The 19,173-nt window shown below is 42.6% G+C and overlaps 1 protein-coding gene across 1 annotated transcript in view; it reads left to right on the forward strand.

The window, feature by feature from the left end:
• The window catches only part of LOC130362012 (transmembrane channel-like protein 1), a 143,160-nt gene that overhangs the window by 59,641 nt on the left and 64,346 nt on the right, over positions 1-19,173 (forward strand). The window contains exons 4-6 of the mRNA XM_056565882.1: positions 489-579; positions 711-792; positions 17,442-17,548. Of these exons, the coding sequence (XP_056421857.1) occupies positions 489-579; positions 711-792; positions 17,442-17,548 (280 nt within the window). The remainder of the gene's footprint in view (positions 1-488; positions 580-710; positions 793-17,441; positions 17,549-19,173) is intronic.

Here is a 19,173-nt window from a genome sequence, read left to right on the forward strand (position 1 = left end):
AGTACATAACCTATTTACAGTGGGGGGAAAAACTTTAGGGGGCCCTGGGGACACTGAGGGATACTGCCTGATAGGGCAGGGAAGGTACGGGAAACACCATCCCGTACTGGGCCACCACAATCACTTCTTGTAAACAGGAAGAGTATTGTTTACAACAACAGGGTGAACACCTATACAGACCTAAAACTTCACACAGCTGAGGGTTTTCTACAGCTGTCTCCAGTCTAGACATCTGTGACATGGCATTCTGTTGGTGAATCTTGTATTGTTAATATTACATAATACCTATACAAATATATAAACCTGTCATTGTAGTCCATCAGGATCTTGAACCACTGTCATAACATTGATATGAACAGAAGCCATTATGTTTCTGTTAACAGAGACTTGTACAATTTATCAGCACGGATACATTCTAGTAAGCTATCAGAATAAGAGGAAATTTGTACTGGTGATGTACATTGTAATGCTATTTTATTCCATTTTAGGGAAGCCCAGGAATTTGTTGAAAAATGTGAAGGAGCACTCGGAAAAGGAAAGGGGAAAAAGTTTTATGCTTTTAAAGTCATGATGCTTAAAGTAAGTAGGAAAAAATGTGTATATATGTTTTTCTTGAACGGAAAATACTAGGCAAGTATTATGGTTGTATGGCTACTACTACTAATAAATATATTTAAAAATATATATATTTTGTTGAATTTTTCTTCTAGAAATGGATGAAGTTTCTAAGAGATTTTGAAAATTTTAAAACTGCCTGCATACCATGGGAAATGAAGATAAAGGAGATTGAAAGTAAGTGTAATGTATGTCAACATCATGTCTATAGTATCAACTTTAACCTACATTTATATTAGCTCTTTAGGAAGCTAAACAGAATGTAATAATCAAAATACTGCTAATAAATTAACCAGAATGTTCATTTTCTCTAGTAATTTCTAGTAATAGAAAATTACACAAACCAAGATTTTCATTATGATGTATATTTAAGTTTATGTTATGGACATTTCAAGGTATTAGAAATCAACCTAAAGTATTTTGTGATAACATTATCTGCAGTTCAGATAAACCATACTGGCCACTCCTAAACCTGCTTGAGAAGGTCAATCTGTTTTTTCTTCAATGTGTCTTATTATAGTTTGACAGTCATTACTAGATGCCGAAGCAAAGACTGTGCACTCTGCTAAAGACTAATAACAGAGTCTATTATGTATTCTTATCCCAGCAAAAATGCCATAGAATATACAATACACTGGGGAATAACCTCTATGTCACTAGTACTATGGGCATTGCAGCTCATAGCAGAGGGAGCAGTCAGTGAGTGAGCGCATATTAGAGCATGAGAAGCCCTGCACTTCCTGACACAGATGTAGGTGGCAGCAGAGAGCCCTGTGTCATCACTTCTGACAGACAATGTCAAATGCAAATTACACCTTACTCATAATAACTAACAGCTTGTTTAAATACACACTGCACTAGCAGATTATGCATGCTTTTTTAACACTTAAATGAAGGCACATAAAGTATTCCTTTTTGTTAGAAGATGCCTGTGAAAATGCACACAGTCTGTGTTAAAATGCACATAGAGGTATAGGAAGACACAATGGCTTATTCCAAGTGTTTCAAAAAGTCTCCATTTGGAGGTTGCAACAGGATAAGTGTCCTAAAATAATAAAGAAATAGATTTTTTTTTAATGAAAAACTGAAAAAATTATCCCCTTTTGGGGGATTTTCAGTTGTGTATATGTAGGCCTGGCTGGTAGTAGCAGCAGCAATCTGATGTACAAGTGATAGTTGTAGCCAGAAGACAATAGGCTGTGGCTGACTGTGTGTAGTTCTAGTTGCCAGAAGACAGGACAGCAGGTAGTGGTGGACTGGTGATAGTTGTAGTAGCCAGCAAGCAGTGATGGATTCATGGTAGTTGTAGTAGCCAGCAGGCAGTGGTGGACAGGTGGTAGTTTTAGTAGCCAGCGAACAGCATCCAGTGGTGGACAGGTGGTAGTTTTAATAGCCAAATGAAAGGACTGCATGCAGTGGTGGACTAGCAGTAGGTGTAGCCAGTGGACATGGTGGTGGTAGTACTAATCAATCAGTTTTTTCTTACATATTCATGCCTGACTCATTTTAGAAACATGAGTTTTTCCACGTTGCTGGCAGACAATCTTGCTCGCTTAGGGGTGACAGCAATGCCTGCTATGCGGAACACTCTCTCTGATGCTACACTCGAGAGTGTACAAGACCGAATGCCCATGGCAACAAGGTGACCATATGGTCTGGGGCCATGGTGTCTGTCAGAGAAAGGGCACAGCTTGGTTATGCATCAACCTGGTTGTTCAGGTGGTGGTGTACGTCCCTTTGATGATGATTCATGTTAGGTTGAATTACTGGATGTAATAACTTTGTCATCATGTACTTAAACGTGAAGATGCTGCTGCTGCTCCTGCCTCTTGCAGAGTTAATGCTGGCAGAGGGAGTTGAATGTTGACTCAGCAGTGAGTGGAGAGTGGTCTCTGTTTGGCAGGTATTTGCTGATTGAAAGCCGTGCCAAAGCTTTGCAGCTTCTCCTATTAAAATCCAATGTATCCTCCTTCTTAGAAGGTGAAAATAATTTACCCATTCTGGCTTTATACCAAGGGCTAAGAGTTTGGCTATCCAGTACCCATCTCTTTCCTTTCAAGCGAAACTGACCCAGGTTCACGACACTAAACCTAATAAACAAGGTTTTAGTGTGAGTGAACTGAATTACCATGAGGTATCAATTACCTGAATCCGCAGTCCATTTGCGAAGGCATCTATTGTATTATCTGGCATTGCTAATCTGGAACTGGCTGGCTTTGCGCAATGGAGGCGGGACTCAGCGTACACAATTTTCCTGCCTTCCTGCTGCACTCAACTTGCGCTCACATAGGCAAAGGGTTCCATGAATATTTATGAGGTAGGCAGGCAAATTGGTGCAGAGTGGATGAAATCTGTGTATGCTGGGTTGCACAAAACAGGCCATTTAGCAATGCAAGTTAATGCAATGGTATCTCAAGAACTTGACTGCTGATACCTCATTGTAATCCGGTTCACCTACGCTATTACTCCATGTATTGGATTTAGTGCGAGTGAACCCTCTGTCAGTTTCCCTTTAACCCCTTAACGACACAGGACGTAAATGTACGTCCTGGTGAAGAGGCAGCTCCATTCACCATTCACTAAAGGAGGGAGGTGGCAGGGTTGCCACCTCCACCGATCGCTGCAAATGGCCTGTCCGGACCGGTCCGGCCAATCGCAGCGCTCTGCTTAGTTTGAATACCTCCTCCCCCGCTCTGCCCGCTCACTCAAATCCGGGCAGAGAGCGGGGAAGGTGTGCTGCGGCAGGTTACCAGCGGTTATCGACGGGAGACCAGCAGAGACAGTGTTCACAAAGTTGGTGAGTGAGGGTGAGCAGTAGAGCAGGCAGGGACAGTTAGCAGGCAGGGCTGTTCTGCACCAGCACTGCTCTGTGGGTCTGTGTGACCCATCAGAGCATTTCCTGCGGCAGTCTGCCCCCATATTTTTGGGGGGTGTAGTTTTTTTTTGTAATTTAATATTTGTCTTTTTTTTTTTTTTTTAATTTTTTTTTTTTTTTTAAATTTTTTTTTCCGGTTTGCGGTCCGTGCCACCAGTCCCAGTTCTGCCACCGTCCCATCCCATCCCCCCCAAAAAATTCGAATGTTCCGTAGAGGGTCCATGTTTTCGGCGGAGGAGGCATAAGTCATGCTTGCCTCCGACAGTGAATCCGCCAGTGATGGGGAAGAGGAACACCCGACCTTCCTCTTTTATTCCTCTTCCTTATCATCCAGTGAAGATGAACCCCTTAGAAGGTGGCAGCGCCGCTTGCACCGGGCAGTGCCAGGAGAGGCCCCCAAAGTAGTAGCCCTGTCCCCTAAACTAGTAGCCTTGTCCCTCGTACAATTTTCCCTGTCCACCATACTAGAGGCACTATCCCCCTTAAAGATGACCCTGTCTAGACCCCAGTTTCGGACGATTATGCACCACTGATTCCTGCATTTGCTGGCCGCCTAGGAATCCAAATTGACACCACAGGCCTCACTGAAATGGACTTTTTAAAGTTTTTCTTCAGTGAGAACTTTGTCAATTTGATGGTGGCTCAAACAAACTTGTATGCCCAACAGTTTGTGACCCAGCATCCCGATGCTTTTTTGGCTAGGCCCGACAGATGGACCCCAATGCAGCTGAGATGAGGACATTTTGGGGCCTAATGCTGCATATGGGCTTAGTAAAAAAGCCGAGCATTAGTCAAAACTGGAGTGGGGATGTTCTGTATAACACCCCCCTCTACAGTATGGCCATGCCACGGCCACGCTTTGAGGCTGTCCTCAAATGTTTGCATTATGTTGATAATGCAACGTGCCCATCCCGAAATGATCCCGCATATGACCGCATGTTCAAAATCAGGCCGGTCATATATTATTTCAGTAATAAATTTGCAGAGGCGTATATCCCCCATAAGGAGAGCGCTATTGACAAATCCCTTATTAGTTTTGAAGGGAGACTCCATTTCCACCAGTAAATTCCCAGTAAAATGGGCAAGGTATGGCGTGAAAGTATACAAGCTCCGTGAGAGCACCTCAGGGTAGACTTACAGATTTAGGGTGTACAAAGGGAAGGATTACCGCATTGACCCCCAGAATGCCCCCCCATCCTGGGAGTTAGTGGGAAAATTGTGTGGGAACTGATGTACCCACTGCTGGATAAAGGTTACCACTAGTACGTGAATAACTTTTATACAAGCATCCCTCTCTTCAAGAGTATACTTGATATAGCTTCTAGCTAAAGGTTTAGGTCTCCCAAAAATTTTTTTCCAATAAAGCGAAAGGGAACCTTATATTGCAGATATGATTAAAACTTCACTTTTAATAGTAGCTAGTAAAATAACCAAAAAAACAAACAAACAAAAAAATCTAGTGCACAAAATATTAACGGACCGCCACCATTAATAAGAGATATCGCTAGTAGAAGCTCAAATATCTGCTATTGGGCAGTCCGAGAAAAATGAAGGAGTACTGTAGTCGTAGGGCTACTATGTATAAATAGTCACTAGATCACTACTGCTGATCTTCCTTCAACAAAGGTGCATGTTACCATAATTCATATGCATAAGGTGCGTCATCCAGCATAAATAGTGGTTGTCATAGTGCAGTAATGACTCTGCTAGTCAATATATCCCAGTGGTACAAGGCCTTGATAGCAGCATCCATAGGCAGCAATAGATAGCACATATCTTAGCAGCATATCATCATAACACTCCGTTCTGCAGCAATTAGTATTGCACTTTCCAGCATAGCAGCAGAAATCCTGGTAGCAGCGTCAACAAGCAGCAATAGATAGCACATATCTTAGCAGCATACCGTCATAGTACTCAATTCTGCAACAGTAGGTATTGCACTTTCCAACATAGCAGCAGAGATATATAGCAGCAGATTATAGAGTTGGCACCAAAGCAAAATTGATATCATTGCACTTAGCCCTTCAGTTGTGCAGCAGTTATATATTGCACTTAATTCAGTAGCTGCAGATAACTTGCAGTAAGCAGCAGTACAAGCTATTGGTTCCAACATCCATCCATAGTCATTGCACTTAGCCCTATGTGCTGCAGCTGTCCTTCATTTAGTCCAATAACAAATGCATTAATAAAGCAGCATAGTTACATATCTTATCATGTCCAGAGCAGGGGTCCTACGCGTTTCCTTTGCCATCAATCATCAGGGACCGGCGTCTTGGCTCTTTATTATAGTTTGATCCATGTGCTCATTTCTGTATGTGCGACTCTGGTGGCGGCCGTACAAAGAATATCTCGTTCGCGCTGTTTTTTAAGCTGGTTAGCTCCTCCCCCTACATCACATGACTCCCTCAGTCTGGGCCATACGCGTCATAGACGCGCCCCTGACCCATCCCGAGGATCTGAGATATCACGCTGTAAAGGGAGGAGGTATGTGACGTCAGGTAGCGCTTCACGCCTCGTTCTGACTTGGGAAACTATAGACACCAGTGGTTTGCGTTTCAGATCTCGATATTGATGCCGATCGGGACCGTCTTCTCAAACAGGTATATATTAACCATATGTGTACTTCAACACTCTAGTTCTTTGCAAGTGACATCTAGAGATTTAATTTGTAACTAATTGCAAGACACTTGAGTATTAATTAATTTGTTTTTCACATTTAAATTGTTGTTTTTATCCATGAGTGTCTGCTGCCCTCGTCATCTTTGTCTCAGTAATATATAATAGTTATTGGTAAGCCTAGAGACAAGAAAGGGGAGGTGTTATATAAAACAGGCATATGAAATGAAGTCATTAAGCCCTTTTGGCTTGACAGTATCTAATCTAAAGGTCCATTCTGCCTCCCTCTGGAGGAGAGTTTTGTCCCAATTTCCTCCTCTGGGTGATTGTGGGACAACATCTATCACTTGAACCTTCAGATTGACTGGGCTACAATCATGGTGTGTAGCAAAGTGGTTTCCTACCGGGGTGTCCCTCGCGTGTATAATGTCCCCCACATGTTCCTAAATTCTTTTCTTTAGGGGTCTAAATGTCTTGCCTATATAATTTTTTGGACACATACATGTAAGCATATACACAACACCCTTAGTATTGCAATTGGCAAATGATCTCATTTCAATTTCCTGTGTAGCACTAGTACTCGAGAAGGTCTTACTTTTCTTGATGTATGGGCAAACAGAACATTTGCCACATGGGTAGGTACCTTTAATATTAGATGTAAGCCATTCACTAGATCTGACCGGTGACAGATGACTGTGTGTCAGTCTATCCTTCAGATTTTGACCTCTCCGATAGGTTATTTGAGGATTTTCCGACAGAATATCCGTCAACCTATCATCAGTTTTTAGGATTTCCCAGTGAGATCTAAAGATGTTCTGAACCTCTCTCCACTTGTCATCATAGGTCCCTATGATTCTAATGGTGTCATTTTGGTCAGTTCTTGTCCTAGGTGTCAGGAGATTCGTCCTATTCGTGCTTAGTGCCCTATGATATGCCTTTTTCAGCACTTTATTAGGGTATCCCCTGTTTCTTAATCTTATTCTTAGTTCTGATGCTTTTGTCTCAAATTCTGAGATTGTGGAGCAATTTCTCCGCATTCTGAGATATTGTCCGGTCGGAATGCCCCTCTTCAGCGGGAGAGGATGACAGCTATCCCACTGAAGAAGGGCATTCGTCGCAGTCTCCTTTCTATGTACCGTAGTTAAGACCTGGCTATCCTCCGCCACCCAAATCTTCAGGTCAAGGAACACCAGCTCCCCTCTACTACAGGTAGATGTAAACCGCAGGCCCAATTCATTTTGGTTAAGGGAGCTAACAAACTTGTTAAACATGTCCTCTGTTGATGTCCTGCTCTGGACATGATAAGATATGTAACTATGCTGCTTTATTAATGCATTTGTTATTGGACTAAATGAAGGACCGCTGCAGCACATAGGGCTAAGTGCAATGACTATGGATGGATGTTGGAACCAATAGCTTGTACTGCTGCTTACTGCAAGTTATCTGCAGCTACTGAATTAAGTGCAATATATAACTGCTGCACAACTGAAGGGCTAAGTGCAATGATATCAATTTTGCTTTGGTGCCAACTCTATAATCTGCTGCTATATATCTCTGCTGCTATGTTGGAAAGTGCAATACCTACTGTTGCAGAATTGAGTACTATGACGGTATGCTGCTAAGATATGTGCTATCTATTGCTGCTTGTTGACGCTGCTACCAGGATTTCTGCTGCTATGCTGGAAAGTACAATACTAATTGCTGCAGAACGGAGTGTTATGATGATATGCTGCTAAGATATGTGCTATCTATTGCTGCCTATGGATGCTGCTATCAAGGCCTTGTACCACTGGGATATATTGACTAGCAGAGTCATTACTGCACTATGACAACCACTATTTATGCTGGAAGACGCACCTTATGCATATGAATTATGGTAACATGCACCTTTGTTGAAGGAAGATCAGCAGTAGTGATCTAGTGACTATTTATACATAGTAGCCCTACGACTACAGTACTCCTTCATTTTTCTAGGACTGCCCAATAGCAGATATTTGAGCTTCTACTAGCGATATCTCTTATTAATGGTGGCGGTCCGTTAATATTTTATGCACTAGATGATTTTTTTGTTTGTTAGTTTTTTTGGTTATTTTACTAGCTACTATTAAAAGTGAAGTTTTAATCATATCTGCAATATAAGGTTCCCTTTCGCTTTATTGGATCCCTCTCTTCAAGTCCCTTTCTGCCAGAGCCACTGCCGCTTGTGGCACTGTACGGAAAAATCAGAGAGGCCTCCTCACATATCCCCCACCGATCCCTTGGGGTGAGAGCAGGGCCCTTACTTGTGAAAATCTGCTGTTGGTCAGATATAAGGACAAGAAGGAGGTCCTTATGCTGACCACCATTCACTGTAACGGCAGCACCCCTGTCACTGAACGAGATACCGCAACACCGGTCCTCAAACCTGATTGTATCCTGGACTACAATCAGTATATGGGAGGCGCCATGCACAAAACCAGGAGATGGTACAAAAAAGTAGCATTGTTGGGGCTACAGCAACAGGTTAGCGTAAAAAGATATATTTTTTTAATTTTCACCGCCCACTGTTCCAAAAATCTATCAGACACCTGTAGGGTCCAAATGCTCACTGCACCCGTTGAGAGGTTGTAGTTTCCAAAATGGGGTCACATGTGGGTGTTTTTGGGGGGGGGTTATGTCAGAAACGCTACAACTATTAGCCAAACCTAAGCAAATCACCAATTTAGGCCTAAAATGTACATGGTGTGCTCTCTCTCATGAGCCATGTTGTGCACCCGCAGAGCACTTTACGTACACATATGGGGTATTTCTGTACTGAGGAGATAATGTGTTACAAATTTGGGGGGTCTTTTTCTTCTTTTACCTCTTGTGAAAGTTAAAAGTATGGGGCTACACCAGCATGTTAGTGTAGAAAATGTAATTTTTTTTAACACTAACATGCTGGTATAGCCCCCAACTTTTCTTTTTCACAAAAGGTAAAAGTAGAAAAAGCTCCCCAAAATTGTGAAGCAATTTCTCCTGAGGATATAAATACCCCATATGTGGCCCTAAACTGTTGCCAGGCAAATGCAACAGGGCCCAGAGTGAGAGAGCTCCATGGGCGTTTGAAGCCTAAATTAGTGATTTGCATAGGGGCTGCTGATAGTTGCAAAGCTTTACTTACATGCGGTGTACCAAAACACTTCAGTTAGTAAACCTCCGCCTATTGCAGTGTTTCCCAACCTGGGTGCCTCCAGTTGTTGCAAAACTGTGACTCCCAGCATGTTGGGAGTTGTAGTTTTGCAATAGCTGGGGGCAACCTGGTTGGGAAACACTGCCCTACTGTGTTGATCCAGAGAAAGGCAAAAAAAAGCCTTATGAGGCGGATGCCAATTTGCCCCATGTCAAAATCTGAATAAATCCCTGGATCAATGTTCTTGGGACTTTTTGGGGATTGTTACAACCAGGGACTGGAATGCCCCTGTGTTGCCAATGCCACCAATGCATTGGAAAAGAACAATAAAGTGGTGTACAACGCCGCATCCAGGCTCGTGTACAACACACTTAAATTTGGGGAAGAATATAAATGGGGTAAATCATAAATACTCCACAGACGTATGGTACGCCTTGAAGCATTCTTTGATGCAGAGGCCTGGTTTTTCAGGACAGGTGTCACACTGGAAAATTGTGTTCTTCCTTTTCTCTTTTTTAGCACAAACTCTGCACCTTTTATGGGACCGTCCTTTTTTTACAGTGTGAGGGACCTCCTCTGGAAAATGTTGCCCTGGTACAATACGTGGGCCTACAGTTCCAGAGGTACTTGGGCCCTCTCCTTTCCAGTCTCCAAAGATCAGGGCCTTGATAACTACCTCCTGGAACTGCAAGAATGTCCCTGCGTTGCCAGTGCTCCGGAATAGCACAAAAGTGTTGTACAATGCCGTCTGAACCATGTACAATGCTACTTTTTTGTACCATCTCCTGGTTTTGTGCATGGCGCCTCCCATATACTGATTGTAGTCCAGGATACAATCAGGTTTGAGGACCGGTGTTGCGGTATCTCGTTCAGTGACAGGGGTGCTGCCGTTACCGTGAATGGTGGTCAGCATAAGGACCTCCTTCTTGTCCTTATATCTGACCAACAGCAGATTTTCACCAGTAAGGGCCCTGCTCTCACCCCTAGGGATCGGTGGGGGATATGTGAGGAGGCCTCTCTGATTTTTCCGTACAGTGCCACAAGCAGCAGTGGCTCTGGCAGAAAGGGACTTGAAGAGAGGGATGCTTGTATAAAAGTTATCCACGTACTAGTGGTAACCTTTATCCAGCAGTGGGTACATCAGTTCCCACACAATTTTCCCACTAACTCCCAGGATGGGGGGGGGGCATTCTGGGGGTCAATGCGGTAATCCTTCCCTTTGTACACCCTAAATCTGTAAGTGTACCCTGAGGTGCTCTCACGGAGCTTGTATACTTTCACGCCATACCTTGCCCATTTTACTGGGAATGTACTGGTGGAAATGGAGTCTCCCTTCAAAGCTAATAAGGGATTTATCAATAGCGCTCTCCTTATGGGGGATATACGCCTCTGCAAATTTATTACTGAAATAATATATGACCGGCCTGATTTTGAACATGCGGTCATATGCGGGATCATTTCGGGATGGGCACGTTGCATTATCAACATAATGCAAACATTTGAGGACAGCCTCAAAGCGTGGCCATGGCATGGCCATACTGTAGAGGGGGGTGTTATACAGAACATCCCCACTCCAGTATTGACTAATGCTCGGCTTTTTTACTAAGCCCATATGCAGCATTAGGCCCCAAAATGTCCTCATCTCAGCTGCATTGGGGTCCATCTGTCGGGCCTAGCCAAAAAAGCATCGGGATGCTGGGCCAAAAACTGTTGGGCATACAAGTTTGTTTGAGCCACCATCAAATTGACAAAGTCCTCACTGAAGAAAAACTTTAAAAAGTCCATTTCAGTGAGGCCTGTGGTGTCAATTTGGATTCCTAGGCGGCCAGCAAATGCAGGAATCAGTGGTGCATAATCGTCCGGAACTGGGGTCCAGACAGGGTCATCTTTAAGGGGGATAGTGCCTCTAGTATAGTGGACAGGGAAAATTGTACGAGGGACAAGGCTACTAGTTTAGGGGACAGGGCTACTACTTTGGGGGCCTTTCCTGGCACTGCCCGGTGCAAGCGGCGCTGCCGCCTTCTAAGGGGTTCATCTTCACTGGATGATAAGGAAGAGGAATAAAAGAGGAAGGTCGGGTCTTCCTCTTCCCCATCACTGGCCGATTCACTGTCGGAGGCAAGCATGGCTTATGCCTCCTCCGCCGAAAACATGGACCCTCTACGGAACATTAGAATTTCTTGGGGGGGATGGGATGGGACGGTGGCATAACTGGGACTGGTGGCACGGACCGCAAACCGCAAAAAAAAAATGCAAAAAAAAAAAAAAAATGCAAAAAAAATATATTAAATTACGAAAAAAACTACACCCCCCAAAAATATGGGGGCTGGCTGCCGCAGCAAATGCTCTGATGGGTCACACAGACCCACAGAGCAGTGCTGGTGCAGAACAGCCCTGCCTGCTAACTGCCCCTGCCTGCTCTACTGCTCACCAACTTTGTGAACACTGTCTCTGCTGGTCTCCCGCCGATAACCGCTGTAACCTGCCGCAGCACACCTTCCCCGCTCTCTGCCCGGATTTGAGTGAGCGGGCAGAGCGGGGGAGGAGGTATTCAAACTAAGCAGAGCGCTGCGATTGGCCGGACCGGTCCGGACAGGCCATTTGCAGCGATCGGTGGAGGTGGCAACCCTGCCACCTCCCTCCTTTAGTGAATGGTGAATGGAGCTGCCTCTTCACCAGGACGTACATTTACGTCCTGCGTCGTTAAGGGGTTAAAGGGAAACCGACAGAGGGTTTACTCGCACTAAATCCAATACATGGAGTAATAGCGTAGGTGAACCGGATTACAATGAGGTATCAGCAGTCAAGTTCAAAAACACCCACATGTGACCCCATTTTGGAAACTACAACCTCTAAAGGGGTGCAGTGAGCATTTGGACCCTACAGGTGTCTGATAGATTTTTGGAACAGTGGGCGGTGAAAATTGAAAAAATATATCTTTTTACGCTAACCTGTTGCTGTAGCCCCAATTTTTTCATTTTCACAAGGGATAAAAAGAGTAAAAGCCCCCCAAAATTTGAAACACAATTTCTCCCAAATATGGAAATACCCCAAATGTGGATGTAAAGTGCTCTGCTGACGCACTACAGGTCTCAGAAGAAAAGGAGTGCCATTGGGCTTTTTGGAAAGTGGATTTAGCTGGAATGGAGGCATGTCGTGTTTGCAAGGCCCCCGTTGTGCCAGGACAGTGGAAACCCCCACAAGTGACCTAATTTTGGAAACAACATCCCTCAAGGAACATAAGAAGGGGTACAGTGAGCATTTAGATCCCAAAGAGGATTCCAAGATTTTTGAAACCGTAGGCTGTAAAATAAAAAGTAAATTTTTTTAATATTCACAGCCCACTGTTAAAAATATCTTGGAATAACTGTTGGGGAGTTAAGGGTTACTGTACTCCTTGTTACATTCCTTGAGGGGTGTAGTTTTTCAAATGGTGCGCCATGCCCCCCAAAAACCATTTCGGAAAAATTCTCTCTCCAAAAGCCAAATTTCGCTCCTTCTCTTCTGAGCCCTTTTGTTCGCCAGCAGAACACTTTACATTCACATATGGGGTATTTCCTTACTCAGGAGAAATGGGGTTACAAATGTTGGGGGACTATTTCTCCTATTACCTCCTATTACCTCCTATGTGAAAATGAAAAATTTGGGGTAACACCAACAATTTAGTGTAAAAAATCAAATTTTTCATTTTCAACTCCAACTTTAACGAATGTTCGTAAAACACCTGTGGGGAGTTAAGGGTTACTGTGCTCCTTGTTACGTTCCTTGAGGGGTGTAGTTTCCCAAATGGTGTGCCATGTGAGCTTTTTGTTGTTGTTCTTGCACCATGGGGCTTTCTAAATGTGACATGCTTCCCAAAAACCATTTGAGCAAAATTCTCTCTCCAACAGCCAAATTTTGCTCCTTCTCTTCTGAGCCCTGTTGTTTGCCAACAGAACACTTTACATCCCCATGTGTGGTATTTCCTTACTCAGTAGAAATGGGGCTACAATTTTTTGGGGGCTTTTTCTCCTATTACCCCTTGTGAAAATGAAAAATTTGGGGTAACACCAGCAATTTAGTGTAAAAAATCAAATTTTTCATTTTCAAGTCCAACTTTAACAATAGTTCGTCAACCACCTATGGGAAATTAAGGGTTTCTGTACCCCTTGTTACATTCCTTGAGGGGTGTAGTTTCCGAAATGGTGTGCCATGTGTTTTTTTTTTTTTTGCTGTTCTGGCACTATTGGGGCTTCCTAAATGTGACATGCCCTCCAAAAACCATGTCAACAAAATTCTCTTTACAAAAGCCCATTGTCACTCCTTCCCTTCCGAGCCCTATAGTTCGCCAGCAGAGCACATATTAGGTATTAGATATAGAAGGGCATCAAGAAACGTTTGATGGCAACATTTAGCACATATGCCATATAGGGAGAATGTGTCATGTCACCTATATGCAGCTCAGCCCTATGGTTGTGCCATTATCAATGACCACGTTTACAATTCTCACATTACAAGAATGTGTAACTTCCTGCTGCATCAGAGCTGTGTGGCTTTTCTCACCCCAAGTTAGCAGAAGTAATACAATGTGGCAGCGCTTGACTTTGCACTGATGAAAGGAGGGTAGAGGAGGGTAAGCTATTTTATGCACTGTGGGTACCTGTAAGCTGTCCATAGAGAAGGACATGGATGAGAGGGAGGATAAGTGGCAGGTGTCAAAAGTTTAACCATATTGGCACAACTGTGGAGGTGTTACTACTATTTCCTGGCCTTGTTGTGGGGGAACTTGTTCTGCAAGATTTTGACCAAGTGGCCATATTTATTACTGTATACAGTTTCAAGTTAAAAACCGTAGGAAACCGTATAGCAAACCGTATGCATTGACTTGTAAACCGTATGTCAAACGCATCGTCCGGTTTAGTCCGTTTTGTGTCTTATACGGTTTTGGCCGTTTTTTTACCCGTACCCAAAACCATAGACTACCACGTTATTTGTTCTGGGTGAAAAACCGTATTAAGCCTTATACGTTTAAAAAAAAATGGGAGTCAATGGGAACCGTACGGTGCGTACGGTTCCATCCGTTTTGCACCATACGGTTTTTGACTTTGCACAGTTTTTTTTCTTGGAATTTCAATCAAACAAGTGAAATTTTATTCATAATGGAATGAAAAGTTAAAAATGTATACATTTTTTTTCTTAAATGCAAATGCAAATGCAACTTGTGACTGCTCTATGTAACCCTACACTGTGTCCTGTTCATACTGCGATTCAGCAGTATGTTACACCCAAGCGTCACTACTAGCCGACCAGGGACCGATCACAGCCGTCCCTGGTCCAGCCAATACACTTGTAGGGGTGCGGTATTGTCATGACAGCTCTGATCCTTTACAGGCATGGGGGGGGGGGTCTATAATTCATAAAATGATGCCCTGAAAGCCAAAGGGGGCTCCTCTCCTTCTTGGTCCTACCAGGCGGTCAGGCAACCAGATATGGCCTAAGTAGGGGTACTGCCCAGCTCGGGACGAACAGCGTGACAAAATATGGGGCGCATTTCCTCCATTTCAAAAGCGACTTACCAAAATGGTGTCCCACAAATAAAGAATTTGTGGAAAAAAAAGCTTATTTTTTTTCAATGACTTTGAAAGAATGCTAGCCACACAATAAGGGCTCAACGTACTCACTTTTGAACTAGGTGAATACTTTAGGGGGTGTGGTTTCGAAAATGGGGTCACATCTGGGGGAGCAGTATTGTTCTGACAGCTAGAATGCTTTGCAAGATGAAGTGCGGCCTATAATTTTTTTATAATGATATCCTGAAAGCCAAATGGTGCTCCTCTCCTTTTGGGTCCCACCATGTGGCCATACAACCAAATATGGCCTAAGAGGGGGTGTAACCAAACACGGGACGAACAGCGTAATAACATTTGGGGCTCATTTTCTACTTTTCAGATGCAATGTACAAAAAATATGTCCCACAAATGATGCATTTGTGAAGAAAAAAAAAGAGAATTAAAATTTTTCCACTGACTTTGTAACCATTCCAGCCACACAAAAAGTACTCAATTTTGGTCTAGGTGAATACTTTAGGGGGGGCAGTTTCCAAAATTGGGTCACTTATGGGGGTTTTACAATCCATCTGACCTAAAATGATGCCCTGAAAGCATAATGGCGCTCCTCTCCTTCTGGGTCCTACCACGTGGCCAAGGAATCAAATATGGCCTAAGCGGGGGTATTTTCAAAGACGGGCCGAGCAGCTCAATAAAATATAGAGTGCATTTCTTCCAATATCAAAAGCTATGTACAAAAAATATGTCCCAAAATTGATGAATTTGTGATGCATTTGTACTCACTGTACCCCCGAGCGAATACCTTGGGGGGGGTCTAAGTTTTAGAATGGGGTCATTTGGGGGGGGGTTCCTTTTTTCTACCACCTTAAAATTTCTGCAAAACTTGCATAGCACATAAAAAAATATGTACTTTTCAAATTTTCAAAATTTTCAAAATTTCAAGTTAAATTGTTAGGCTTCCAATTCTTTAAAATGTTACTTAAAAGCAAAAGAAATGCTTTCAAAATAAAGTAGACATCTGAAAGTATATGTTTCATAAACTATTTGGTCAAAAAGTATAAATATTTGCAACCTATTAGTGTTAAAATAGCGAAAAATCTTAATTTTTTACAAAATTTCATGATTTTTTGCATTGTAAAAAAAAAACTACAAATTATATCGGCTTACTTTTACTATGTATATGAAGGGCAACCCTTCAAAACCCTGACAAAAAAACGATGTCAGAATTTTCGTGATTGGCAAAACTTTACCAGAGTTATTCTCTAATAAAGTCAGATATCCCCGATTTAAAAAAATAGGCCTGGTCTTTAAGGGGCGTACAGGTTTACTTGTGTTGGTCCTTAAGAGGTTAAAGACATGGACAACTTTTGCTTGCTGATGCTGCTGCTTCTACTACCATAAGGCACCTGGCTGCTGCTGCTACCTGTACTGGGCCTAGGAAAATGGTGGTGCTCACATAGATGGTATTGCTACCAACATGCTTACTGGCAGAGGACATAAAAGGGGGGCTTATTCCTATAACCATTTCCGTCCAACCATGCCTTTACCAGACATTTTTTTTTTTTTTTATTAAAAAAAGGTTTGGAGATTATTTTCATTTTTTGGGGGCATTTGCCAGGTATATCCTGACACTCAGGTGTGAGCTAAGGACATTGAAGCGGGTTCTGACCGTGAAACAGCCTGTTGCCCGAAGGACCATAGTGGCTGCCGGGTCTGTCTTCGGTCTACGTGTTTTTAAAGTTATGGAGCAAAATCTATGTTTTATTAAGGGCGAGTGCCAATTTTTTCTATTGGATATTTATCTATTTGTATATACTGGACTTGCACTTTATGAGAGCACCACCCTTGCAGCCATATTTCCCCTTGAGCACACAGATACGTCTCTCCATTTCTTGCCTCTCTGTTGCATTTTGCTATCTAGGACAGTTGTGCCACCCATATATTCCTTTGTACCTAGTCCTATTTAACTTTTCCACTGAATGCTAGAAAGCTGATTTTTTTTTTAATTCAGGCCAGCCCATTGCACAATGCTTTGCTCAGATTGCTTTGTGTTGTACTGTAATATCTTTCTATGGGGTCATTCCTCAGTCACACTGCTGGGATTTGTAGTACAACAACTGGACACAATAATGCAGGTCACCAAGATCATCCTATTGCACAATGCTTTGCTCAGATTGCTTTGTATTCTACTGTAATATCTTTATATGGGGTCATTCCTCAGTCACACTGCTGGGATTTATAGTACAGCAACTGGACAATTCATTGAATGTCACTGAGGTCAGCCCACTGCACAATACTTAGCTCAAATTACTTTGTATTGTAGTGTGATAGCTTTCTGGGAGCAGTAGTTCCACAGTGAGTTCTTCTGTGCACTGCTCACTAGTCCGCTTTTCACTCCAAGATGTTGACCAAAGCACTAAGGTTGCATGAGTCTCTCAAATCCACCCCTATGGTGTCACCTAATTGGCCTGGGAGCTCTATGCAAGCAATTATTGGCTCATCTGTGATCATGTGATCTTGCTGCTAGCTGCATAAAAAATGCTTTATACTGGAATACCCCTTTAACAAGGAACAGAGATGCCCCTCATAATTGTTGAGACAAGGATAACCATCTAATATTCTTTACTTCTATAACCAGGTCACTTCGGCTCTTCAGTTGCATCATACTTTATTTTCCTTCGCTGGATGTATGGAATCAACATGATACTCTTTGGACTGACATTTGGTCTAGTTATGGTGCCTGAGGTATTTTAATTATATTTATCTGTTTTATCCACATATATATTTTAGCTTTCATTAAGTAATATGTAAGTACAATCTTTTTTCCCACCTTGTTTCTGTTTTTTTTCCTCCCATACTCACAATAGTTTCATAAAATGCTTAATAAAAGTAATTGTGTATGTGCATTTTTGTGGCATTTTTTTCTGCTCACATTCTTTAACCCCTTGTTTTTTCCTCCTTACCTTTTAAAAATCATAACCCTTTCAATTTTGCACCTACAGACCCATATGATGGCTTACTTTTTGCGCCACCAATTCTACTTTGTAATGACTTAATTCATTTTACCCAAAAATCTACGGCAAAACCAAAGAAAAAAATCATTGTGCAATGAAATTGAAGAAAAAACACCATTTTGTAAATTTGGGGGCTTCCGTTTTTATGCAGTACATTTTTCAGGAGAGAGCACAGTGGAGTGCTATCAGAGAGGAGACAGCACAGAGGAGTACTATCAGACAGGAGAGAGCACAGAGGAGTGCTATCAGACAGGAGAGAGCACAGAGGATTACTATCAGACATGATAGAGCACAGAGGAGTCCTATCAGACAGGATAGAACACAGAGGAGTACTATAAGACAGGAGAGAGCACAGAGGAGTCCTATCAGACAGGAGAGAGCACAGAGGATTACTATCAGACAGAATAGAGAACAGAGGAGTCCTATCAGACAGGATAGAGCACAGAGGAGTACTATAAGACAGGAGAGAGCACAGAGGAGTCCTATTAGACAGGAGAGAGCACAGAGGTGTACTATTAGGCAGGAGAGAGCACAGAGGAGTGCTATCAGACAGGAGAAAGCACAGAGGAGTACTATCAGACAGGAAAGAGCACAGAGGAGTACTATCAGACAGGGGAGAGCACAGAGGAGTACTATCAGACAGGAGAAAGCACAGAGGAGTACTCTTAGACAGGAGAGAGCACAGAGGAGTGCTATCAGACAGAACAGAGCACAGAGGAGTACTATCAGACAAGAGAGAGCACAAATGAGTACTATCAGACAGGAGAGAGCACAGAGGAGTACTATCAGACAAGAGAGAGCACAAAGGAGTGCTATCAGACAAGAGAGAGAACAGAGGAGTACTATCAGACAAGAGAGAGCATAGAGAAGTGCTATCAGACAGGAGAGCACAGAGTAGTGCTAACCCACCTTCACTTACTGGACTTTGTCCATGCCTGTGCTTCAGCTTGGACAAAGCCATGATTTTATAATTCATGATTTCTTTAAAAAATAAATACAATTTTCTTATGAAGTATGTTAGAAAGGTTGATGTTTTGCCAAGATTTATAACATATAAAAAAGTTTTTTAATCTGACAGTGCTTATTTAAGAATCACATGACTTGTAATGAGCTGAACAAACGCCACAAAAATGCATGATCTTATACACACTTTTCTGGGTAAAAAAAACCCACTGCAAAACCAATTCATTCAGGACAAAAAAGTGCAGCTTTAGTGGCATTTTTGTGGCCCAAACAATTATATGCTAAAATAATGCATGAAGAAATCTTTATGACAATGTTCTTACTTTGTTTTTTTCAGCTGTTTTTTGTTGCTGTAAAAAAAATCACCTGTATTTGTAAGAAGCTATTTCGTAC

This window comes from Hyla sarda, chromosome 1 (assembly GCF_029499605.1).
Source record: "Hyla sarda isolate aHylSar1 chromosome 1, aHylSar1.hap1, whole genome shotgun sequence".
In the NCBI taxonomy this organism is placed as follows: Eukaryota; Metazoa; Chordata; class Amphibia; order Anura; family Hylidae; genus Hyla; species Hyla sarda.